The sequence below is a fragment of the Sus scrofa genome, chromosome 8 (genome assembly GCF_054392235.1).
Source record: "Sus scrofa isolate SSC_HxYL_T2T_F1_AM1 chromosome 8, Sscrofa_HxYL_maternal_Yorkshire_Landrace_v2.0, whole genome shotgun sequence".
Taxonomy (NCBI): Eukaryota; Metazoa; Chordata; class Mammalia; order Artiodactyla; family Suidae; genus Sus; species Sus scrofa.
Window position 1 is genome coordinate 37477967 of NC_139390.1, and position 26635 is coordinate 37504601.

Here is a 26635-nt window from a genome sequence, read left to right on the forward strand (position 1 = left end):
TTCTTGCTACAATGAGAAGCTGTTGTAAGGTTCAAGCAGAGGTGGTGACATGGTTTGATTTACATTTTTTTTTTTATCATACTGTGTGTAGAATAGACAATGAGGGAAAAAGAGAGTAGTCAAAAAACGGGAGACTTTTTTTTTTTTTAATGGTCTTTTCTAGGGCCACACCCACAGCATATGGAGGTTCCCAGGTTAGGGGTCTAAATGGAGCTGTAGCCGTTGGCCTACACCACAGCCACAGCAATGCGATCCAAGCTGCGTCTGTGACCCACACCACAGCTCATGGCAATGCCGGATCCTTAATCCATTGAGTGAGGCCAGGGATCGAACCTGCAACCTCATAGTTCCTAGTCAGATTTGTTAACCACTGAGCCATGACGGGAACACCAACAGGAGACCATTTTAAAAGTTGTTATGAATTGTTTATGTCCTCGCCCCAAATTTCATATATCGAAATTCTAATTCCTGGTATATTCGAACAAGATCTTATTTGTAGATAAGATCTTTACAGAGGTAATCAAGTTAAAATGAAGCCATTTTGGTAAGCCTTAATCTAAGATGACTGGCATTCTTATAAAAAGGGAAACTTAGAGACAGATGCACACAAAGTGTGAAGATTAAGGCAAAGATCAGAATGACACTTCTATAGGACAAAGAATGCCAAAGATTGCTAGCAAAACACCAAAGAAGCATTTTTTCTCTTAGCCTTTAGAAGGAACCAACCATCCCAATACCCTGATCTTGGATTTTCAGCCTCCATAACTGTAAGACAATGAACTTCTGTTATTCAAGCCACTCAATTTGTGGTACCTTGTTATGGACACCCTAGGAAGTTAATAGATCTGATATGATGGTGGCTGGATTAGGATTATAGCATAAAGATGAAGAGAGGTAGTTGGGTTCAAACTATATTTTGGAAGAAGATTCTATAGAATTTACCACTAGTAAAGGTGAGAGGAATTAAGGAGGACTCCAAGGTTTGGTGTATTAGCAAACCAATGGGTAACAATGCCTTTTACTGAGATGACGGAAGTCAGTGAAGCATACAATTATTGCTCAATGGACAAGGTAAGGAATCAAGCTTTGTTCTGGATACGTAAAATAGAATACTTATTACACATTCAAATGGGCACCTCATCTAAGCATTTAAGTATGTTTGCAGTTGGTAGGTAGCAATGGTGGTTGGGAGAAAATCTGGGTTGTGCTAGAGATATAAATTTGGAATACATGATATTGAGCTGTATGAACTGTCTGTATATTTTGGAGACTAATCCCTTGTCAGTCACAATCTTTGCAAATATTTTCTGCCATTCTGTGGGTTGTCTTTTAGTTTTGTTTATGGTTTCCCTTGCTGTGAAAAAGCTTTTAAATTTAATTAGGTCCCATTTGTTTATTTTTGTTTTTATTTTCATTACCCTAGGAGATGGATCCACCAAAAGATATTGCTATGATTTATGTCAAAGATGTTCTGCCTATGTTTTCCTCTAAGGGCTTTATAGTATCTGGCCTTAGATTTAGGTCTTTAATCCACTCAGAGTTTATTTTTGTGTATAGTGTTAGAGAGTGTTCTAATTTCACTCTTTTACATGTAGCTGCCCGGTTTTCCCAGCAGATTTTATTGAATGGACTTCCTTTTCTCCATTGTATATTTGCATATTCTTGCTTCCTTTTTCATAGATTAACTGACCATAGGTACATGGGTTTATTTTTATTTTTTTTTATTTTCCCACTGTACAGCAAGGGGGTCAGGTTATCCTTACATGTATACATTACAATTACATTTTTCCCCTACCCTTTCTTCTGTTGCAACATGAGTATCTAGACAAAGTTCTCAATGCTATTCAGCAGGATCTCCTTGTAAATCTATTCTAAGTTGTGTCTGATAAGCCCAAGCTCCCGATCCCTCCCACTCCCTCCCCCTCCCATCAGGCAGCCACAAGTCTCTTCTCCAAGTCCATGATTTTCTTTTCTGAGGAGATGTTCATTTGTGCTGGATATTAGATTCCAGTTATAAGTGATATCATATGGTATTTGTCTTTGTCTTTCTGGCTCATTTCACTCAGTATGAGAGTCTCTAGTTCCATCCATGTTGCTGCAAATGGCATTATGTCTGCATGGGTTTATTTATGGGCTTTCTACTTTGTTCCATTTATCTATATTTCTGGTTCTGTGTTTTGTGTACCATACTGTTTTGATTACTGTAGCTTTGTAGTATAGTCTAAAGTCAGGGCGCCTGATTCCTCCAGCTCTGTTTTTCTTTGTCAAGCCTGCTTTGGCAACCACTACTGAGAATGGTACGGAGGTTCCTTAATAAGCTAAAACCCCACTCCTAGGCACATATCCAGAGAGAACCATAATTTGAAAAAGTCCACTATTTACAATAGCCAATACATGGAAGCAACCTAAATGTCCACCAACAGAGGAATGGATAAAGAAGATGTGGTACATACATAGAATGGGATATTACTCAACCATAAAAACAAATGAAATAATGCCATTTGTAGCAGCATGGATGGACTAAGAGGTTATCATACCAAGTGAAGTAAGCCAGGCAGAGAAAGACAAATATCATATGATATTGCTTATATGTGAAGTCTAAAAAAAAATTATACAAGTGAACTTATATACAAAACAAAAGTTGGCCCACAGATAGAGAAAACAAACTTATAGTTACCAAAGGGGGAAAGGTGGGGAGGGATAAGTTAGAGTTTGGGATTAACATATACACACTACTATACATAAAATAGATAAACAACAAGGACTACCTATATGGCACAGGGAACTATACTCAATATTTTTGTTCCAACCTATAAAAGAAATGAATCTGAAAAAGAATCTATCTATGTATGTCACTTTGCTGTACACCTGAAACTAATACAACATTGTAAAGCAACTATACTCCAGTAAAAAAAATTAAATAAATAAATTTGGAAATCACCAAAAATATTTTATATTCATATCAATAATTAACATTCATATTTGTTAAATATAACCAAGTATTTGAAATCATGTGATTAGAGAATTGTAGACAGATAAGAAAGCTAAGAATTGAGACCTTATCTCAAGGACTGTTATAACAAATTACCACAGACTGGGTGGCTTAAACAACAAACGTTTATTTCTCACAGCTGTGCAGGCTAGAGGCTCAAGATTAGGGTACTAGCACGGTCTGGTTCTGGTGAAGACCCCCTTCCTCACTTACAAATGTGTCTTCTTGTTGTATTTTTATATGGTAGAGGGCGAGAGGGCTAGCTTTCTTCCTGTCCTTATAAGGACACTCATCCCATTATGGAGGTTTTGCTCTCATGACCTAATTACCTCTCAAGGGCCCCACCTCCTAAAACCATCCTGCTGGGGGTTAGGTTTTCAACATATGAAATTAAGGGGGCACAAATGTTTGTAATAGTCCTGGGGGATGAAAACATTCATAGCATAAAAAGGAGAAGTTACAAAAAGAGGGAAAAAAAAGGAAGGTCAGTGATATAAGAAGAAAATAAGAAATTTTTTTTAATAAAGTATTTCAAGAAGGATGTAGTAATCAAATATTGGAGAGGTTTCCAGTGAGTTGGAAACTGAAAATTCACCATTGGATCTGCCAAGATGGAAGTCATTAAAGACTTCGGGAAGTGGCCTTTCTAAAGCAGCCTTGATGAGAGCATAAGCAGAGTGCCCCGAGAGAGATACAGAAGTGTAAAAGTGGAGAGTGACTGGAGGAAATGCTTTTAGGACTTACAGTGTGAATACTAGCCAAAATAGAGTGATATTTGAAGAGGGATGTGAAGTCAAGACAAGGTGGTTTGAGTTGGTGACATCACAGTATGTTTGCTGAAGGACGTGATCCAGCCAAAAAAGGAGAAAGTGAAGATGAAAAATAGAAACGATGATTTAAAAAATTAACTCTTTGAAAAGGTGAATGGGGATATGATTGTCCTTAAACAGGAGCAAGGACACATCTTCCATCACCGTAACTCAAAGGAAAAGAGAGAATGTGGCCATGGGTATGGGTAGCTTGTTGGAATTAGGGGTGAGACAAGGCAAAAAACATAATGGTGTCTATTTTCCTCATGACCCATGGAAGTGAGACCAGTGGAGAGTGAAGGAGATTTGGTGAGAGAGGAGAAGATGTCAAATAGTGGCTTTACTCTGAGCATATATTGGATGGGTACCATATTGTTAGAAGCTCATTTGAGATTCATGATTACACATTTGACATGAGCTCCGTTAGCAGTCGGGTGTATGATGTTCTCTAGTGCTGGTCAGCTGTTCAGGTGCAGGTATAGAGTACATGAGTTATAAGATTAAAAGGAACAAGTAACTATAAAGGTTGAAAGGGGAAGAACTCCCAGTTTCTCTGAACCCCAGAATCCATGGAGATTGGCTCAAAGTTTAAGCTAATTGCTGGCTACATCTAGACCCAGACATTTTCCACTTGAGTGGGGAGGATGGCAAAGAATGTCTCCCAGGGGGAGCAGGGCAGTGGGGAGCATGGAATGAGGCCAGAGTCACCTAGAGCTTTTTAGAACCACACTTAACTCCAATGATACTGAAAAATCGCACCCCAGAGGAGGTAAGGATCCAGAGTGGAGAATTCCTGTTAGTAGAAAGAACAGTAGATAAATTGGTACTTGCTGGGAATGGATGAAATCTCTCAAGTTCATAAAATGTAAAGAACAAATTGTGAATGACTGACCTGGTTTATAAGCACCTAGAAGATAAAGAGGGTTAGGATACAGGATAGGCTTAATAATAAAAAGTCAGACAGAACCTCTCACTGCTTTTCTTGAGTGTATTAAAAGACAGATCAGTACAGGTGGGTGAGCACATGGTTTTGTTCTCTGAAGAGACAGGGAGCTGTCCAGAAATGGATGAAAAGATTATTGAGTAATATTAAGGGTCCAACAGGTGCTGAAAGTCAGGCATGACACTAATCTACATCCTTGGGCAACCTTAGTTCAGAAGAGCATGAGATAGGGTTGAAAACGTGATATTCACATTGACTCTGAGCTGGAGGTCTCTCTGGTGGGCATGGCTGAAAGATCTAGGGACAAAGAAGTTGAAGGTTCTGGTGGGAGGACCCCAGGACACTAGGTTAGCTGGGGAAAGAAAAGAGATGAGGACCAGAGGGATGGACTGAGATAACAGAGGAGATGTGCAGACCAGCAACCCCAAGTCTTGTTAGTGTGAAGAGCTGGTGTGATAGAAATCGAGACACTGGTGACCTGGAGGGTTAAGGGCTGTGATCATATAGTAAAGCATAGTTTTTCATGCAGGTTTCCTGGAGAGGAATTAAACACTTCTAACAATGACTAGTTATGTGCTATCTGGGAAGTTCATGCTTACATCTTACAGAGGTAGAGGGCAGCAAGAAAACTGCTTATTAAATTACTTCTGAAACTCAATGTCTCTCTTCCTTAGGGCTGTGGAAGTTCAGTTGTTACTTGGGCACATGGGACTTCATCTGATCAACTTAGCACCTCATATTTTCAATTTTCATTTGGGATTTTCAAATACCTCTCCATAGAAGAGCAAGACACATTTGTCTTTTTTCCCATGAATATAATTTAGAAAGACAGGCTTGAAAAGACCTACAGATGGGTCACAATGGGGCTTGCCAAACAAAGTATGGGACCAGGATATGAAGTAAATCCCATTAATTGCAGCAATCGATGGCTCTGGCAGAGAGTAAGGCTTACAATTAGATGTTCTCAAGCACCTTCAGTGTCACTGGAGAAATGGTAAAATAGAATCAAAGTTACTAACTAGCACACATCTAAGCAAAGAACTTGTTTGAAGTCAGGCAATTTCTAACTATTTAAGGATGGGCCAGGCCCCATGTGATAGTTCTGAGAAGTCTAGTGTTCCATGAAATTTCACCAAAGCCTTTGACAGAATATCCATCTCCTTAATTACAAACACATATTTCTTCTCTATTGCAAGACTTCTCCTTAACCTCACAGCTCTGTCAGTGAAAGAGGAAAGTTGGACACGACATGTGGAAATGACAGAAGTGGTGCATGAATCTGAATGAACTAGCACATAAGGGTGTTTTTCCCTTAAAGAGCTGTTGGATTCGTTTAGGTAATCACATTTTGATGAATGTACCCTTGCTAGCACAGTCTTCTGCTTATCATGGAGTCATAAATCAGACCTGGAGAAGACATCTGGAAACATCTGGCCCCTTCTGAAGCAATAATGTGGCAGTGTATTTCATGACAGACTACAAAGGCTCTTCCAGTAATTTAGGCTCTTAGGTTCTCAGGAGGAGGTACTGGTTTCATTTCTTAAAATATTTTATTTTCCCAAAAAGGGCAATAAGATAGCTCAATACACACATTTCCACTTTATCATCACTTCTCATACTCTAATTTTTTTTTTTTTTGGTCTTTTTAGGGCCATACCCTTGGCCATTCCCAGGCTAGGGGTCCAATCAGAGCTGTAGCTGCCCGCCTATGCCACAGCCACAGCAACTCAGGATCCAAGCTGTGTCTTCGACCTACACCATGGCTCACGGCAACGCAAGACCCTTAACTCACTGAGCAAGGCCAGGGATCGAACCCACGTCCTTATGGATACAGGTCGGGTTCGTTAACCACTGAGCCACAATGGGAACTCCCTAATCATTTTTTAAATGTCTGTCTCCTCACTAGGGTAGCATTCCAAGGAAGAAATGTCTTCATCTCTGTAACCCTCATCTGGAGCTGAAGATATGTGCTGGGACCCTACCCTGTACAAACAAGACCACTAGTAGTTGAGTAGCTTTATATAAGAAGCTGTATTACAGTATTGTTAAGGTGGTAGCAAACCAGAACTAACCTAAGTGTTCATCAACTGGGGAATAATAGAAAAAGTCATGGTGACTCTCTGTGATGCAATATCATATAGCTTTGAAAAAGAATGAGCCAAAACTATATCCATTAATTTGGAGGAATGTCTGTGATACATTGCTATGTAAGTAAAGCAACTTACTTTAGAAGCCAAGTGTGATTTCCAACTGAAAAAATAAATGACTCCATGAGAAAAATATATGTTTATAGCTATGGAAGGACAATAGCTAGGGGTTACCTTGAGGAAAATGAGTAAATAAAGGAAATAGTGCTAGCAAAACACAAAAATACCCTTGTCATAATGCTAAGGGAAAAGTTAGAATGCATGTTCTTAGTAATAATATTGTAAAAGGAAAAAGACTGCCTTTTACTGACTGGTGTCAGGCATGGCTTTTAAGGTTTTGCATAAATGACCTCACTTGTGAGCAAGGGTCTGTTTTTTCTTTCATTTCACAGATGAGGACACTGTGGCCAAGAGAAGTTTATAAATGGACTCATGGTCCCAGAGTAATGGAAAAGCTGAGGAAAAAATAATAATAGGCAAATAGGCACTAAAAAAAGGAAACTGCATTTTTTATGCAAATTAGCCAGATCAAATGAAAACAATCAATTTAATGAAGCAATCGAACTGAGTTAATATGTTTTAGCTTTTCGCTATTTATTATTACTCTTAAAGTAAAATTATTAAAATTAAAAAGAATGAAGTGTGTAGGATGGTGTTTTGTTTTGTTTTGTTTTGTCTTGTCTTTTTAGGGCCACATCTGCAGTGTAAGGACATTCCCAGGCTAGGGGTTGAATCGGAGCTAGTGACCTACACCACAGCTCATGGCAACACAGGATCCTTAACCCATGAAGTGAGGCCAGGGATCAAACCTACATCCTCATGGTTACTAGTGAAGTTTGTTACCACGGAGTCGCAACGGGAACTCCAGGATGGTGGTTTTTAAAACATGTCTTCAAATACTCTGCCACGCCTCTTGGTGACAGAAGAATTCTGTTTCTCCCCTTGGAATCTGAATGGGGCGTGGGATGGTATTCATCAACCCTCAGCGGAATCAATATATGTCTTTGGAGCCTGGATCAAAAAAGGACACCATTTCCTCCTGGATCCTTTCTTGGGAATCTCATGCTGGGGGATGCCAGACACCATGTGGTGAGTCCCTTTTGGAGAGGAACAAAGGCCCCTGCCAACATGCAGCATACACTGCCAGACTTCACATGGTTCCAGCCCCCAGAACCTTAGAACCTTCCAGAAGAATCCCCAGATTCTGTCCAGCAGAGACAACCAGCCGTGACCTGTCTGGAAATCTGACCTCCGGAGTCTTCCATGAGCTGAAAAAATGATTAGGTTCTGTTGTTGTTTTTCTTACTGTTTGTTTTAGGTGTTTTTGGTTTTTTGTTGTTGTTTTTCTTACTGTTTGTTTTAGGTGTTTTGGGGTTTTTTGCTCCTTAATCACACAACAACAGTTGAACCAGATGAGGACCTTCTGCAATAATAGTAGGTTTCCCCTTGGTATTATTTTCCTGCTCCCTTTGGATCTACTGTGATAATTAATTTTATGTACCAAGTGGCTAGACCATGATGCCCAAATATTCGGCCAAACATTTTTTTGGATGTTTCCGTGAAGGTGTTTGTTGGATGAGATTAACAGACAGAATGGTGGACTAATGTTAGTAAAGCCGATTACTCTCCACAATGTGGGTGGGCCTTACCCAATCAGTTGGAGAACAGACACTGACCTTCCCAGAACAGGACTCGAACTGCAGCTCTTTCCCAAGTCCCCCGCCTGCCTGCTGCCCCATTAGATTTTGGACTCACCAAGCTTTCAGTAGTGTTTGCCAATTCCCTGAAAGTAATCTCTCTCTCTCTTTATCTCCTTGGTCTGTGTCTCTGGACAATCCTGACTAATACACATATTGTTTTCACTCTGCTTCCCAAATGCCTCACCAATTCCTCCAGCATCCTAACCACACTATGTATCCAAGTAAAATCCCCTCTGTTTAACTTCCTATGCACTTGATATATTTAAGGGGCTAGAAAAGAGATGAATGCTGGCTGGAGAGTCCACCTTCTAAACTGTTTCCTCCTCGTTCCTCTTTAGGACATAAATTATAAGCGGCATACATCTGTTGCCAATAAAGGAGCAGCACCCACACAGAATGATAACCCTGAGGGTAGAAAAATCTAAGCAGATAAAAAAGGGCTGCGAAGGAGATCCACTGTGACTTGTACACTGAAGCAGCTTCACAAAATTACCTATGCCATTAAAAATGTCCAAGTGGGAATTCCCATTGCGGCTTGGTGGAAATGAATCTGACTAGTACCCATGAGGACACAGGTTTGATCCCTGGCCTCACTCGGTGGGTTAAGGATCCAGCATCACACCATGAGCTGTGGTGTAGGTCACAGACTTGGCTCAGATCCCACATTGCCATGGCTGTGGTGTAAGCTGGCAGCTAATCACTCTGATTCAACCCCTAGCCTGAACCTCCATATGCCGTGGGTGTGGCTCTAAAAAGACCAAAAAAAAAAAAAAATGCCCAAGTTGGGTAGATCATGATGAAAGATAACATAAGAAAAGGAGAGAGAGTGTGTGTGTGTGTACATATATATGTGACTGGGTCACTTTGCTGTACTACAGAAATTGGCACAACATGTAAATCAACTCAACTTTAAAAAATGTAAAACAACAACAACAATAACAACCAAACAAAAATGCCCAAGCGACAAAATGATGAGATCCAGGCAAAGCAAAAGAAAAGGTGCAGCTTACCCCTCGAAACAGTGGGCGACAGTCAGAACCCATTTCTTGGCAATGAGGACGCAGCCGCAAATGTGTCCACTGGGTTCACTCTGCAGGGAACACTGCCAGGGCCACCGTCCAGGGCGACTGGTCCGACCCCCCAGGATCCTCTTGTTCATTCGGGCAGCAGGGCGGCGCCCACAGTCTCTCAAGGAGCAGAAAGGACAGTAAGTGACTCACCACCTAACCCAGCAAGATGCCTGTGTCTTTGCTGTCATGTCTAAGTGATCATGTCCCCCCAGTCCAATCCAGCTACGTTAGGTTCAGAGCCCACTGTGACACCACCAATTCTCTCACCTTGTTTAGCACATAGAAGAGAAATCTTACTTCTGCTGTGACAGGACTGCCTGGATTTGGAAACATGAAATGGTAGAGTATTCAGTTACACATTTATTGTTTATTTCAAACACATTCCCAGTGAAAAGCAAGACACGGATTATACTTAGGGTAGAAATTCTCAAGGCAAGGCAGGGTCAGATAGCACCTGAGGGGTGTGGATATTTGAAGGGTGTACTTTTTTTTTAAGTGTATTTAACATCATCATAATACAATTTCACATTTGTGGGAAGAGAAACTGCTGTTAGCAAAGTTTCCCACATCATTTCAATGGGTGGCACCACCCAGAAAACTGCGTCAATGAATGATTTTCCAGGTAGGGAGAGGAAAAGGGAAAACATTAGTTGGCTTCTTAGCACCTACGCTGAGGAGGGAGCACGTCAGATGTTGATGCTTATGGAGAGGACATGTCCAAAAAAAGTTGAGAAATAGTTTGAATGAAATAAAATATTACTTCAAAAAGTCAAAGAACAGATAAAGTATTTGGACTGGAAAAGAAGCTGGCTGAGACTTTGTTCTATGATCCTTTTTTTTAAAATTGCAGTATGGTTGACTTACAAGATTGTGTTAGTTTCAGCAAAGTGATTCAGTTTTTTTTTTCTGATGATATTACATTATAGGTTATTATAAGATATTGAATATAATTCCCTGTGCTATACAGGAAATCCTTGTTGCTTATATATTTTATGTATAGCAGTCGGTATCTGTTAATCCCATACTCCTAATTTATCCCTCCCGATTCCCTCTTCCCTTTGTTAACCATAAATTGTTTTCCATGCTGCTGAGACTATCAATGCTAAACTATGTATCTATGATTAGCTGACAGGAGGGAGGGGGGATTAAATCTGTGCCCTGTATATGGCAAGATCAGAACCAGCAAGGAGAACCTATAGAAAGAGCAGGTTCAGGAAAGGAAGAACTCTCTAAAAATCAGAGTTAAGCTTTGAAGGCAAGAACATGGCCATACTCAAGCATCTATCAGTGTGGCTGCACAAGAGAATTCAGTTCAGGGCATGCTAAGTTTTAATCACCAAGTTTACTCTCAATGTAAATTTAAAGAAAAAAAAAAAAAACCCACTTTGGGACTGTCAAATATACTATGATGTGCTTAGAATCCTAGATCTCTCAGGGAAAAAAAGCTCTAAACATGCCATTTTCATATTCCCTTTTGAAGATTTACTATATTTTTATTTTTTGCTAAATTTGCACAGTGATGTGTGTAACTATATAGAGACAATAAATTACATAATACAGAAAAAGCACATTTGCATTTTGCTTTCCCACAGCCTGAAGTTGTATTTCCTCCTTTTTCTCTATCTCATTGTTCTTAGTTTCCTTGCAGCACTTCCAAATATCTGAAATTCATTTTGTTTATCACTAGCTTATAGTCTCTCTCTGTCCATCTCTACAATGTATGTTTTCTGAGATCAGAGTCCTTGTCCCTCTCATTCACTTCTACAACCCCTCAGAGTTAACACTGAATCCAACATAGAAGAAATACTAACAATTTGTTGTTATCTGTTAGATCTTAAAATCATAGCTTTTAGGGAGTGGGAAAGACCAAAGATCTGTTTCAACTCTTTATTTTTTACTTATTTATTTTTTATCTTTTTAGGGCCGCACCCGTGGCATATGGAGGTTCCCAGGCTAGGGTTAAAATCGGAACTACAGCTGCAGGCCTACACCGCAGCCACAGCAATGCAGGATCTGAGCCTCATCTGTGACCTACACCACAGATCATAGCAAAGCCAGATCCTCAACCCACTGAGCAAGGCCAGGGACCAAACCTGCATCCTCATGGATACTAGTCAGATTCATTTCCTCTGAAGCACAATGGGAACTCCTCAACTCTTTACTTTAAAGGAAATTGAGGTTATGTAGGATTGCACAACTAGTCAGTAAGCCAGAATTAGAACCAGGTCCTCTGATTCCCAATTTAGAATGAGTTATTTATTCTATTCAGCAAGTGGTGCTGGGAAAACTGGACAGCTGCATGTAAATCAATGAAACTAGAAAGCATCCTCATACCCTACACAAAAACAAACTCAAAATGGCTTAAATACTTAAACATAAGACAAGATACCATCAAACTCCTAGAAGAGAACATAGGCAAAACAACTCTGATGTCAACCCTACAAATGTTTTCTTAGGTCAGTCTCCCAAAATAATAGAAATTAAAACAAAAATAAACCAATGGGACTTAATCAAACTCACAAGCTTTTGTACAGTAAAGGAAAGCAACAAACAAACAAACAAACAAAAAACACAAAAAGACAACCTACGGAATGGGAGAAAAGTTTAAAATGATGCAACCAACAAGGGCCTAATCTTAAAAATATAGGAACAACCCATACAACTCAACAGCAAAAAAAACCAAACAAACAAACAAAAAAATCCAATTGAAAAATGGGTAGAAGGGGAGTTCCCGTCGTGGCTCAGTGGTTAACGAATCCGACTGGGAACCATGAGGTTGCGGGTTCGGTCCCTGCGCTTGCTCAGTGGGTTAACGATCTGGTGTTGCCATGAGCTGTGGTGTGGGTTGCAGACGCGGCTCAGATCTTGCGTTGCTGTGGCTCTGGTGTGGGCCGGTGGCTACATCTCCGATTTGACCCCTAGCCTGGGAACCTCCATATGCTGAGGGAGCGGCCCAAGAAATAGCAAAAAAAAAAAAAAGACAAAAAAAAGACAAAAAAAAAGAAAAATATGTAGAAGACCTGAATAGATGTTTCTCCAAAGAAGACATACAGATGGCTAACAGGCACATGAAAAAATGCTCAACATCACTAATTATCAGAGAAATGCAAATCAAAATACAGTGAGTTACCACCTCACACTGGTCAGAACAGCCATCATTAGTCTACAAAACAAATGCCAGAGAGGGTGTGGAGAAAAGGGGACCCTCCTACACTGTTGGTGTGAATGTAAACTGGTATAACCACTATGGAGAATAGTGTGGAGGTACCTCAGAAACTAAACATAGAACTACCATATCATCCAGCAACCCCACTCCTGGGCATATATCTGGACAAAACTTTCACTGAAAAAGATACATGCACCCTTATGTTCATTGCAGCACTATTCACAATAGCCAAGACATGGAAACAACTTAAATGTCCGTTGAGAGATGAATGGATGAAGAAGATGTGGTGCATATACACAATAGAATACTACTCAGCCATAAAAAGAACAAAATAATGCCATTTTCAGCAACATGGATGGAACTGGAGATTCTCATGCTAAGTGAAGTCAGAAAGAAAAAGACAAATACCACCTGATATCACCTATATCTGGAATCTAATATATGGCACAAAATGAACATATCTACAGAAAAGAAACAAACTCATGAACATGGAGAATGGACTCCAAGGGGGAGGAGAAAGGATTGGGATGGACTGGAAATTTGGGGTTAGTAGATGCAAACTATTGCATTTGGAGCAGATAAGCAATGATCCTGCTGTATAGCATAGGGAACTATATCCAATCACTTGTGATGGAACATGATGGAGGATAATGAGGAAAAAAATGTGTATATAACTGGGTCACTTTACTGTACAGTGGAAATGGACAGAACATTGCAAATCGACTTGATAAAAAAATTTTTAAATGAGCTGTCTATGTATCTATGTATCTATGTATGTATGTATGTATGTATGTATGTATGTATCTATCTATCTATCTATCTAGCCTGACTCTTCTGGCAATCACAGTCTGGGGAAACAACTCACTCTATTGAAAGATTCAGGTCATTGTTTTGGAGTGTGTGCTTTGGTTGACAACTCTTCAGAAATTTGGCTGCCAAGTTTGGTCTATAGGAAAAATGTGAAGACATTCTAAATAGAAATGTTCCACCTTTAGTCTTTGGAATTTTTAAGAGGTGGTTTCTCTAGCATTTATTAAAAGCTTTGGAGTCAGATAAATTTGAGTTGAGTTCAGAGACTAGCACTTACTGTCTGTGGGCTATAAGTTTTGAGCAAGTTATTTGAATATTCTACAGCTATGTTCCTATAATACAATAAATACAAAATAGGCATTTATTCCCTCAATTTACCTTTCTCCTTCACCTTTACCCACAGATGAGGAATGCAATGTTGTCATGATTTCTTAGGGGACATTTTTCAGAAGTATATTTTCAAGGCTACTTGATTATCATTTCATTTTGTGAAATTATCATTTCATTTTTTCCCTCAGCCTCTCCAAGTTTTATCAGTTGTCATTACATCAATTTCCTCTGTTAACTAGTTCCATGTAATATCTGTAGGAAGTGTGGACATTCAGAATCTATTTCAAATAGGATGTGATAAAAACTGCATGATTAGAACCAAAATTCCTCCTCTTTCACCATGATAGTTTCTGCAATCATCATTAGAAAGAAATGTAATTACCAAAGGAAAAAAAATCTATGTCTACAAAGAAAAACAAAAAGGCAAATGATGTTGAAATAGAAAGCCCCACAGCTATTGTATGGAAGTCTTTTTTCATGTGGCAAATTTGGATTATCTTAAATTAGAAACATAAAAAGGGCCCTGAAAACAGACTTTTGCTCCATAATCCACTCTACACAGCACTTGTGATGGGTGTCTTACCCTTCTACCAGTAGTTTATGCAAAGTGGTCCCATTAAGCCTCTCCCAGCCTGAGTGTAACGTCAGCCACTGTTGGTCTTGCTCCTGTTGTTGTATCAATTTGGTCACAGATGGTTCTCTGATAAAAGGGCAAATACCACATAAACATTCAAAGCACAATGATCTTTGAGCAATATCTTTATTTAGCACTCATTCTCTTACAAAAAAGAAGCATTAAATTATCAGTCAATACTTCAAAAGGAGGATTTAAGAACTGAAATAAGTTTGGTAGGGAATGTGACCAGCAAGAAGGGAAATATCCTAAAACAATAAGATCCACATTGTTACAGCTGTTTTAGTCATTCTTTCTGCTCACATGTATTTGAACTTTGTAAGGTGTTGGAATGCTAACATACATGATATAAAAGTTCCAATACCTAAAACACAAGAGCAACTTCGGGCAGGGATCAAAAGTAAAATAAATGATCTGCCTGGAGTATTTCTTCTCTTTTCTTGCCTAATACAATCCCGCAATAAAGCAATCCCTTCAAATAAAATAAATAATAGGGAAAGAGAATGAATGGCTATTGCATGTCGTTCAGACAATATAAAGTTGTAAACAGAATTTTTTTCAACATACTGAAAAATCTCTATGCACCAAAAATCAAGACGGACTCTAGAAAGCAGAGATGGAAGTTAGACAACGTCATTTTGCTGTTTACCTATCTTCTCACACTACTGCCACCTATACTCTCCAGGGAATGTCTCATTAAATCTCTCAAATAAATATGGTGGCACTCTACCCAACATTTAAAACCTTAGGTTTCAGAGTTCCTGATGTGGCTCAGCAGATTAAGGACTGGACATTATCTCTGTGAGCATGAGGGTTTGATCCCTGGCCTCGCTCAGTGGGTTAAGGACCGGCGATGCCAAAACATGCAGCATAGGTCATGGATGCAGTTCAGATCCAGTGTTGCCATGGCTGTGGTGTAGGCCTCATCTGCAGCTCCGATTCAGCACCTAGCCCAGGAACTTCCATATGCACAGGTGTAGCAATAAAAAGAAAAAAAATAATCTTCAGTGTCAAAAGTGTTTGGGTTTTTATATAAAACTTCCTATTCTACATGAAATGGTCAGTTCATTTAATCAATCTATATATTTTTATTACCCCCATTTTTTTATATAATGATTTTTATTTTTATTTTCCATTATAGCTGGTTTACAGTGTTCTGTCAATTATCCTCTGTACAGCATGGTGACCCAGTTACACATACATGTATACATTCTTTTTTCTCACATTATCATGCTCCATCATAAGTGACCAGACATAGTTCCCAGTGCTACACAGCAGGATCTCCTTGCTAATCCATTCCAAAGGCAAGAGTCCGCATCTATTAACCCCAAGCACCCAATCCATCCCACTCCCTCCCCCTCCCCCTTGGAAACCACAAGTCTATTCTCCAAGTCCATGATTTTCTTTTCTGTGGAAAGGTTCATCGGTGCCGTATATTAGATTCCAGATACAAATAATATCACAGAGTATTTGTCTTTCTCTTTCTGACTCACTTCGCTCAGTATGAGAGTCAATCTATATTTGAAGAAAATCTTGGATTTTTAGTGCCCAGTGCTATCATGGGTAGAAGAGATGGAGAGATTCGTTTTAAACAAGAGGAGGGAGGGCTCCCCTGAGCCCAGGGGGAAGCAGGAGAGAAGGGAGCAGATACTCAGTTGGATTTGGAGAGGGGAGGAGAATTCCAGTGAATTCACCAAGAGAATTCAAATCACACAATCAGATAGCCTCTACTTTTCAAGTAGGAACGGTAGCTCCTTGTATGAAAGTTGTAGGGGGTGGCGGAGGTGCATGATGATGAGGAAAATGATTGATGTGTGTGTGGAACTGTTGCCTAGTGGAAGTATTGGAGAAATGCCTCAAAGACAACTTCACAGAACGGCAAGCAGCACTGAGGATTCACACTAATCTGGAAATTCTGAAGTGGCAGTAGCATCAAATCTACCAGTTTGCAACTTTCTATTTTGATCATGGAATGCCAACGTTTTGGCAAAAATGGGGGGGGGGGGACACAGGAAGGGAAGGTGACATTGAAAGAAAAATGATCATTTCATCTAATTATTATTTTAAAACTACTGCAATCACACAAGAGGAAATAAAACAAAAACCTCCTCACACCCTGTTATTCTAAAAAGAATAAAACCCTCTCAAGAAAAGCCTTGATGATAAGAGCCAAAGATTAAAAACAAAACAGTCTTCAATAATGATTGGCTTCTAATCATTTGATTTTGAAACAAATGGCACAAACCCTGCCCACACTTTAAGAGGTGTTGTGAAAGATTTAATTTATTTAGAAACTTGAATGAACTGTTTGATTTCTGAAGATGTCACAAAACCGACAGTAAAATGAATATTTTCCTTAACCAAAATGAGGGTCTGGCTTTCTGTCAATCCCAGAAATGCTGTATGCAGAGGCAGAGTGGGACAGAAAAAAAGTACAAGTCAGAGGCCACACAAACCACTCATGGTGTTTCTCTTGATACTGTTATCCTGAAAATTCCTTTCTGCAACAGAACAACCCATGGCCTCATAAATCCAGGCATTTTACCAGCAAAAGGTCAAAGAAAGATCAGCTTCAGATTTGTTATTTAATGAAATCATTCTTTAAGAAAATAGTCACAGGGGACAATGGAGATTTGCATGAGGACAGTTCAGCAGGGGATCTGCAGTGATGCTGAAGAGAAAAATCATTGTCAGGGACACTTCAGCCTTTCAACTCGCAAGGTCCCTTTAGCAACCTCAAGGGACTTTTCTGTTTCTCCAATTCATTCATTAGCCTCCAACAAGAAAGGCAATTTAGCCTAACTCTCTCCGTTACATCAAGAGGAAAATCTAAGAAATTCATCATCAAGAAGAAGGGAGTATTATTACAAAAATCAGTTTTCCAGGAAATTCTTACACTTCTCATGCACAAAAATAAATCTGTCAGCACTAGAACTGTCATCTTATATATGGCCCATTAAAAAACTTCAGTGAATTCATATAGTTCTACTTCTGCCATCATAAAGATTCTGAGCATCTGTGTGCTTTTGAATCTTAATTTTTCTATAAATAAATTTAAAAATAATAATATTAACATTTGCACACAGAAGAAACCCAAACATTAGTCAATGAAAAAGTAGTCTTCCCATCCAAGATGTATAAAAAACAACCACTGTAAAAAGCATTTGAGTATACTTGCCATGTTTCCTCTGTCACCCTTGTGTATATACCCCTATTTTTTGGTCTATAAACATTGTTGTGTGTGGTTTTGATGATATTTTCATTTAATGATTTATTTTAGAAGTCTTTCCATAGTGATAGCTAAATGATATGAAGATGATAATAAATTTTCCATAGATTCAGCACTAAAAGACTTACTTGCTTTTTTGGTTTGTTTTGTTTGTTTGGCTGCACCCAGGGTATATGGAATTTCCTGAGCCAGGGATCAAACCCAGGCCACAGCATCAACCCAAGCCACTGCAGTGACAACACTAGACCTCTAATGTGCCACAAGAGAACTCCAAGACTAAAGTGTGTCTATATTATTTAATCCTCTCAACAACTTTGTGAAGTATGCCTTTGCGGGGGGGCACACCTGCAGCAAATGGAAGTTCTCAGGCTAGAAGTCAAAGTCAAAAGTCAAATCAGAGCTACAGCTGCCAGCCTGCACCACAGCCACAGCCACGCCAGATCTGAGCCGTATCTGTGATCTACACCACAGGTCCTGGCAATGCCAGATCCTTAACCCACTGAGCGGGGCCAAGGATCAAATCTGTGTCCCCCTATGGATAACAGTCTGGTTCATTACTGCCGAGCCACCATGGGAACTCCTAAGTATGCTTTATTATTATTCTCCATTTGGAGGTGAAAAAAATGAGGCAAAGAGAGAATAAGTAACATGCCCAAGGTTATACAGCGAGTAGATGGCAGGGCTGGTATTTAAGCCCCTGTGGTTTGATGTCAGAATACCACTTCTAACACTTTGGACACTACACAGACCTCCTCTATTAAGGGCACACACCATGCTCTTTTCGCAATTGCATAGAGTGCTATTATATGGAAGTACATTTACTTCACCAATCCAGTATTACACACAGGCAGGTGGTTCCTAATTTGGGCTATAACAAAAAAAGCAGCAGTTAACACTTTTAACCATTCAGCTTTGCCTACATGCACAAAGGTGACTTTAGAATAACTTCCTGGAAATAAAATTACCAAAGCAAACTTTCAATTTTTGATGAATAGTAGGACTCTCCCCTTCAAAGACTGATGCCAATTTACATACTTGCCAGGAGTAAGTGTGTCTATACTTTTTAATTTGTATAACTACATATATAATGTAAATCATGGTATTAAAAATGTCTCCGGGAGTTCTCGTCGTGGCACAGTGGTTAACGAATCCGATGAGGAACCATGAGGTTTCAGGTTCGATCCCTGGCCTTGCTCAGTGGGTTAAGGATCTGGCGTTGCTGTGAGCTGTGGTGTAGGTTGCAGACACGGCTTGGATCCCGAGTTGCTGTGGCTCTGGTGTAGGCCGGTGGCTACAGCTCTGATAGACTCCTAGCCTGGGAACCTCCATATGCCACAGGAAGTGGCCCTAGAAAAGGCAGAAAGACAAAAAAAAAAAAAAAAAAAAAAAAAAAAGTCTCTGGAACATAGATGCTCAAATTTTGTTGAACAATTGGGAATGAATTTGCCTTATCTTCTTCCGTATCATATCAAGAAACAAAGAAGTCCTGTTGGATAAAGAGCAAAAGGGCAAAAAACATCTTGCCAGTAACTAAGCACTAAGAACTAGAGATGGGCACCTGCCAGCTGCCTCTCCACAGACTGAATCATGAGCCACCGCAGCTGCTGACCCTCGACACCCCCAAAAGGAGCTCAGGGTGGAGACCAGGAGTGAGGCACTCTGCGCTCCGGGAAAATGACAGAACAGGTCTTCAGATAAATATTCTCAGAAGATTTTGTGAGCCCAATTCTTGCAGCTCCTCGTCTTTAGAAAAGCACTGAAATCCTTCATGGTGATGTCTTTCCCCCGTAACCTTCATGAGACAAGCAGCAACCTTCTGTAAAAATGTGTGCTTAGTTGCACGTACCTCCCCCTTCACTAAAAACATATATGCTGACCTTCCCCCCACCTCTTTGGAGTGGTATTTCAGGGCTGTCTGAAATGCTGCCTCCTGGGCGACAGTCCTTATTTTGCCCCAAATAAAACTTAACTCTCAACTTTTAAGTTGTGTATATTTTTTTAAGTCAACAGCATCAAAGTCACTGTATCCTGAGGGAGTCCGTGCAGAGAATGCCTTCAGATCCAAATGCTTCCATAGCAGCCATGAAATCATACACAGAGGAGGAAATGTAAGCAACAGGCTATTCCAATGCCCTCTTCTGTGGACAATGTGAGAAAACAGAAACACTGACCTAGACCCATCCCAAACATCTGTGGGTCCCAGAGCCAGAGGCCCCCCTGTGCTATATGTCTTTATATAGAGATGCTGTAAATTAAGTTAACAAGCTGTTAGGGAAAATGCATTCTATCTTGACAAACATATCTTTTCAGGCTGATTTGCTTTGCTGTACACTTGAACCTAACACATTTTCAGTCACTTATACTCCAATAAAATTTACTTTTTAAAAAACCAACAAGGAGTTTCCATTGTGGCTCAATGGTAACAAATCCAATTAATAAATGAGGACATGGGCTTGATCTCTGGCCTTGCTCAGTAGTTTAAGGATCCCCTGTTGCCATGAGGTGCAAAGTAGGTTGCAGCCATTGCTGTGGCTGTCTACAGCCCTAAACTCAAAATTCTTCATCTTTGTGACCAAAAATGAGAGACACCTTCTCTCCCAGGTCCACTTAGAACAAATCTTATTGAAGAACTTTAAGTATTACAAAATTAATCACTGTGGCCCAGGAGAGAATTCCTGTGATTAGTCCAGCTTGGGTGAGATACCTACCAATGAACCAATCACTGAGGCCAAGAACTGGGGGTCATGTACAAAGATGGCAGCGCCCTTTTGGATCCCAAGGACAGAATGAGAAATGAAGCAAGTCCTCAAAATGAAGGGATACAGGTCCCAAAGGAAGGAAGGAATGCAGAAAAACAACACAATAAATGTCTGCTACAAGTGACTTGACTTGAAATTTTTTAGTTCAAAAAATTATTATGCCTCAGAGTCAAGATCTACATGATCCTTTGTTAGCTTTTGGAAGATGTAGGAAAGGTCAAAGACTGAGTAGAAATTAGATTTGACTTATATTCATGAATGACACAGTGGGTTAATCAGTGAGGGTTCAGTAAACTCAGTTTACTCATTGCAGAAGGAATATTTCCCTGGAGGAACTCAAACAAATGACACAGTCAGATGGACAAGTGTTAAAACTCATTATTAATGAGATTGATATACCGGAATGGAAACGGAGACCACACACTGGTGTTTTATCAGATGGAGTCCCTCCTTCCTCGAGGAGCTATTACTTTAGCAAGAGGAACAAATTACAAAGATGTGAAAAAAAATAATTTCTGGTCCTGGTGAGAGCTTTGAAGAAGACCTAGTAAGCAAATAGAGAGTGCCTTGGTGAGTGCGAAAGCTGTTCCCATTAGGACTGTCAAGAAAGACCTTTGTAAGTACTTGATATACAAGCTGAGACAAGAATGATGCGATGGAGGGGATCCTGTTAATGTCTAGAGATCAGCCTTCCAAACAAACGGAACAGTGAAGCCAAAGCTCCCGAGATGAGAATAAGTTTATAGCCCTTGAACATCCGTAATGAGGTCAATGTGTCTGAAGTTTGGTGGACAAGTGGGAAGTGCTAGGAGACTGGATCAGATGGAGGCAGGTGCCTGATGATGCTGTACAGGCTAGTGTAAGAAATTGGATTTTGCCTCCAGACTGTACAAGTAAGAAGAAAAGACCAATGGGTCTGGCATTTAGATAATATTACTGACAATCAGTCTGGTCTTGGGAGTGAAAAAGCAAACCAAATTGCAGTTAAGTTTCAAAGACAACATGAAGAAAGGTAAGTTATCACCAGGAGTCTCAGGTGTACTTCCAAAATGGGGCTGGTACCACATAAGGACTTCTAACAGAACAACGCAGGCCTTTTTGGTCAATTCCTGATGGATTCTCAAATGGTAACTCATATTCTTATTTATCCAGGGTCCATTCTTATTCATCTCCAATAGCAATGCATTTTGATGACTTGAGAATGTGATGCCCCCAAAGGCTTTACAGATATTGATTCTTCCCACTCCAGCATCTTCATACTCATTGTTAGCCCTGATATTTTTGGTAGAAAGGTGTGTTTTGATAGTACTTAAATCTGGAGAATCCATGGAAACTATCTTTGATTTTATAAATTCTGGGGTGAATCTATTTTTAATGAACATTTTTTTACCCCAAAATGAAATGTAAGAGAATGAAAGAAAAATGATTAATCCAGGATCTCACATAGTTTTATTCCAGTTAATAATGGTGAATTTCTCTATACCACTGAGAAGTTTCTAATTTCATAAACTATTCATTAACCTGACTGATACAGTTTGAGATTCAGTTTGCTGACAAATATCTGCATTTTTGGCAGAGCCAGCTGTTTGTGATCATATGGGAATGCCCTTAGGATAACTGTGGGCTTAACCTTGCTCTTGCTTATCAAAGCCTCATACCTAGTGGTCTCATGGAAAAACTTAAAAAAGATTTCCCCTTCCTTTAGTATTTTTTTAGGAGAATTATTTTTCTTTTCATCTTTTTAGGGCCACACCTGCAGCATATGGAAGTTCCCAGGCTAGGGGTCGAATTGGAGCTGCAGGTGCTGGCCTACACCACAGTCACAGTAATGCAGGATCTGAGCCATGTCTACGACCTATATACCACAGCTCAAGGCAATGCTGGATCCTTAACCCACTGAGAAAGGCCAGGGATCAAACCTGCATCCTTATGAATATTAGTCAGGTTCATTACTGTGAAGCCACAACAGGAACTCCAGAGAAATTATTTTTCTCTCTTATCCCAGAATAACATGTTCCAGGGAATCCTTCACTTACATATTGGACTTTGTGATTTTCTTCTCACCCAGGCAGTCATTTAAGCTGCAGCTTCTTGGGAATGTGTTAAGAAATTAATTTCCCATGCCTGAGATACACATTTGCCAGAGAAGCTACAAAGCTGTGTATGAAGGAAAATAACACTTTGTGGATGGGCTTCGGTTGACTTAAACTTACAATATGCCAAGTACGTACTTATTACTATATGACTTTTCAAAAAGTGAAAAATGCTTTGGATCACGGCCCTGCTTGATGAATTTGCACCTCACCACCTCCCCACTGCTACCCACTTAAACATCCTACAATGATAAGATCACCAGGCGCTAAGACTTGCCACATGAATTCCTGCTGTGGTGCAGCAGGTTAAAGATCCGACGTTGACTCCATGGTGGCACAGGTTTGATCCCCAGCCCGGCACAGTGGGTTAAGGATCTGGCATTGTCACAGCTGCAGCTCAGATTGAACTCCTGGCTTGGGAAGTTCCATATGCTGTTGGTGTGACAAAAAAAAAAAAAAAAAAAAAAAAAAAAAAAAAAAAAAAAAGAAAGAAAGAAAGAAAAAGGACATCATGTCGTATTGGTTTTTAAGTACTCCAGGAGATTCAGGTGCAAAAAAGCTCAAGAAAATGAGAAAGGTTTCATGAAAGACATGAGGCTTGAGTGAGACCCTGAAGAACTGAGATAGGAAATGCAGAGAATGATCATCTATGGATACAGAGGCTGAGAAGAGTGGTTTCCTACTTAGAATCTGAAATCACATACAACATGCACCCATCCTCTAGGCTATAAAGACTACACGTTTTTGGGGGTTCCCATTGTGGCTCAGTGGAAACAAATCTTACTAGCATCCATGAGAACCCAGATTTGATCCCTGGCCTCTTTCAGTGGGTTATGGATCTGGCATTGCTGTGAGCTGTGGTGTAGGTCACAGACACGGCTCAGATCTGCTATTGTGGCTGTGGTGTAGGCTGGCAGCTATAGCTCCAATTCGACCCTGAGCCTGGGAACCTCCATATGCCTCAGGTGCAGTCCTAAAAAGAAAAAAAAAAAAAGAAAAAAAGAAAGGGAATGAAAGAAGACATTTGACAGAAAATGATTTATTTCTGCCTTAGGACATTCAGGCCTCTATAACAAATTGCCATAGCCTGGGTGGCTTGTAAACAACAGAGATTTATTTCCCATAGTTGCAGAGCCTGAGAAATCCAAGGTCGAGGAGGTGGCAGATTTGGTGTCTGATGAAGACCCACCTCCTCAATCACAGCTGGACGTCTTCTTGCTGGGAAATCACAGTATGGTAGGTGAGGGGGAACTCTGTGGGGTCTCTTGTATAAGTCACTAATCCCATTCTTGAGGGCTCCACTCTCATGTCCTAACCACCTCCCCAAGGTCCCACTGCTTAATACCATCACACTGGGGATTAGGATTTCACATATGAATTAGGGGAGGGGGTACATAAACATTCAGTCTATATAGCAATTGAACATGATATTTGTCCTAAAGCAGGTAGGGCTCTAGCAGAAATTCAGTCATGGACTAGTGAGAGCTTTTAGAGAAATGGAGGCACCAAAGATCTCCTAGCCCTAGTTCTCTCACCAGTCACTGCCCATATTACTTTGCTTCTCTTTTTCCCAAAATTCTGCAAAAGAAAGTGCTACACTTCTTGCCTCTAATTTCTCTGTTCCTACCCTATCTTAGGCTTTTGCCCCCTCACTCTGCCAAAAGTGCTCATGTCAATGACATGCACACTGTTGAAATCAAGTCATTTTCAGTCCTCATTTTACTTGACTTCTCAGCAGTCTTTGCTACAATTGACCAACACCTCTTCCTTGATATATCTTCACTTTCCAGGATATCACATACTTCCACCCCATGGGTTTGGTTCTTTGGTTCATCTCCTTTGGCTTGCTACATTGCTTTTCCCATCATCTTAATATGAGGGCTCCCTTGGTCTTCTTTTCTTCTTTACATATACTCACTCTCTTGATCACCCAGATTTAAAAAAATGAACAGTATCATTTTTTAACACATTGAAGGCAGACAATTAAAAATATGAACAGGACCAAGTATAGGTGAGAAGACGGAGAAATTGTAACTCTCATGCAATACTGGTAGAGTATAAAATGGTGCAGCTCTTGGGAAAACAGTTTGGTAGTTACTTAAAAAATTAAATGTTGAGTTCCACTTGACCCAGTAATTCTAGTCTTAAGCATATACCCAAGAGAGTGGAAAACATATTCACACAAAAACTTGTACATGAATGTTCATAGCAGCATTTTTTATAAGAGCCAAAAGGTGGAGATGACCAAAATGGCCACCATTGATAAACAGATAATCAACTTGTGGTTATATCTACACAACAGAATATTACTCAGCCACAGACAGGAATGACCGATGCATAGTACAACATGGATGAACCTTAAAAACGCTATGCTAAGTGAAAGAAGACAGACAATAAAAGCACATATTGCATGATTCTATTTATGTGAAATATGCACAATAGGGAAATCCATAGAGAAAGAAAGTAAATTAGGATTTTTTTAGAGGTTAGGGGAAGAGAAATGGGGAGTGACTGATAATGAGCATGGGGTTTGTTTTTTGAGTGATGAAGATGCTTTGGAATTAGACCATGATGATATCTACAACTCTGTGAACACATTAAAAGCAACTGAATTACACACTTTTTTTTTTTTAGGGCTGCACCTGTGGCATATGGAAATACCCAGGCTAGGGTTGGAATTGGAGCCACAGCTGCCAGCCAACACCACAGCCATAGCAACATCAGATCCAAGCTGCATCTACAACCTACACCAAGCTTGCAGCTATGCCGGATCCTTAACCTACTGAGCAAGGCCAGGGATCGAACCTGCATCCTCAAAGACACTATGTCAGGTTCTCAACCCACTGAGTCACAATGGGAACTCTGAATTGTGCACTTTTAAATAGTGAATTTTATGGTATCTAAATTCTATCTTAATTTTTTTTGGTCGTGTCCATGGCATGTAGATGTTCCCAGGCTAAGGACTGAACCCAAGCCACAGCAGCAACCCAAGCCACTGCAGTAACAATGCTGGATCCTTAACCCACTGTACCACAAGAGAACTACATTAAAAAAAATTGCAAAGTTTTGAGCTTTCTTTCCATGATTTATAAGTACAGGACCAGCAACCTGGGCTAGACTGACTGGTACAGAGCCTGAATCTGTCTCTGAGCTTCATGAAAGTCAATAAGAATACCATCCTGGGCTAAACAGTTCTCATATGACAAATGAAATCTGAAGTTAGAAACTTTGTCCTGGAGTACTCTTTAGGAAAAAATTACAATGTAAATTCTAATATATTGTATTACTATGAGGTAGTACAATAGGATGTTTCTTCTACTGTCCAACTCCAAAAGATTGGGGCATAAAATCAAATTGCAACTAACTCTATAAAAGGATTGTTGCCAAAACAGTAGAGCCTGTTTCTAGATGACCTTTTATAGAAATAAACTTATGAAGCCAAGAGACACAGAGAATCACCTTCCCTTAGTCCAGCTTCCTCAAATATCAGATGTCTCTCAACTGAGCATGTGGCAAGTATTAGAGGGCAGTCCAAATTCTGATTTGTATTGTTGATTCAGTAAATGTCCAGATGTTTTTGATACTGGACATGCAGGTATCAAAGTCCATATACTGTCAGGAGAATTTAGGGGCTTGATTTATACCTTGTCTAATCAAATAGTCATCATACTTCCAGCTGGGGTGAACTCTAGAGATACCTACAGATGGGGGTAAAATGGTTTTCAGATTCAGAAAAGAACTCTGAATCTTCTCATTTAGACAAGCACTTAGTCAAGAGCCTGGCATTTCTGCTGTTCGACAGGGAAAGCATAATTTGGGGCCGAAACACTCGAAGTGCAGGTGTTTTTAATCAACTGCTTCTTACGTGAAGGCATCTCAGTAGAATCCCTGTAAAACATGTAATTTTGGTATAGATCGGCAATTTTAACAACTTAGCTCCAAAATATACCTCC

At 39.9% G+C, this 26635-nt stretch overlaps 1 protein-coding gene across 18 annotated transcripts in view; it reads right to left on the reverse strand.

The window, feature by feature from the left end:
* CORIN (corin, serine peptidase) overlaps nucleotides 1-26635 on the reverse strand; it is a 297345-nt gene that overhangs the window by 42659 nt on the left and 228051 nt on the right. For 12 of the 18 annotated variants that reach the window (XR_014812391.1, XR_014812392.1, XR_014812388.1 and 9 more), the window contains 3 exons: nucleotides 14551-14667; nucleotides 9929-9978; nucleotides 9602-9776 (listed from right to left, as the gene is read on the reverse strand). Coding sequence is in view for 13 of the 18 variants with exons in the window: in XM_084971974.1 (XP_084828100.1) it covers nucleotides 9602-9776; nucleotides 9929-9978; nucleotides 14551-14667 (342 nt within the window). In the remaining 5 variants the exon portion in view is untranslated. The remainder of the gene's footprint in view (nucleotides 1-9601; nucleotides 9777-9928; nucleotides 9979-14550; nucleotides 14668-26635) is intronic. The other 6 variants (XR_014812389.1, XR_014812393.1, XM_084971973.1 and 3 more) reach the window with 1 other exon arrangement.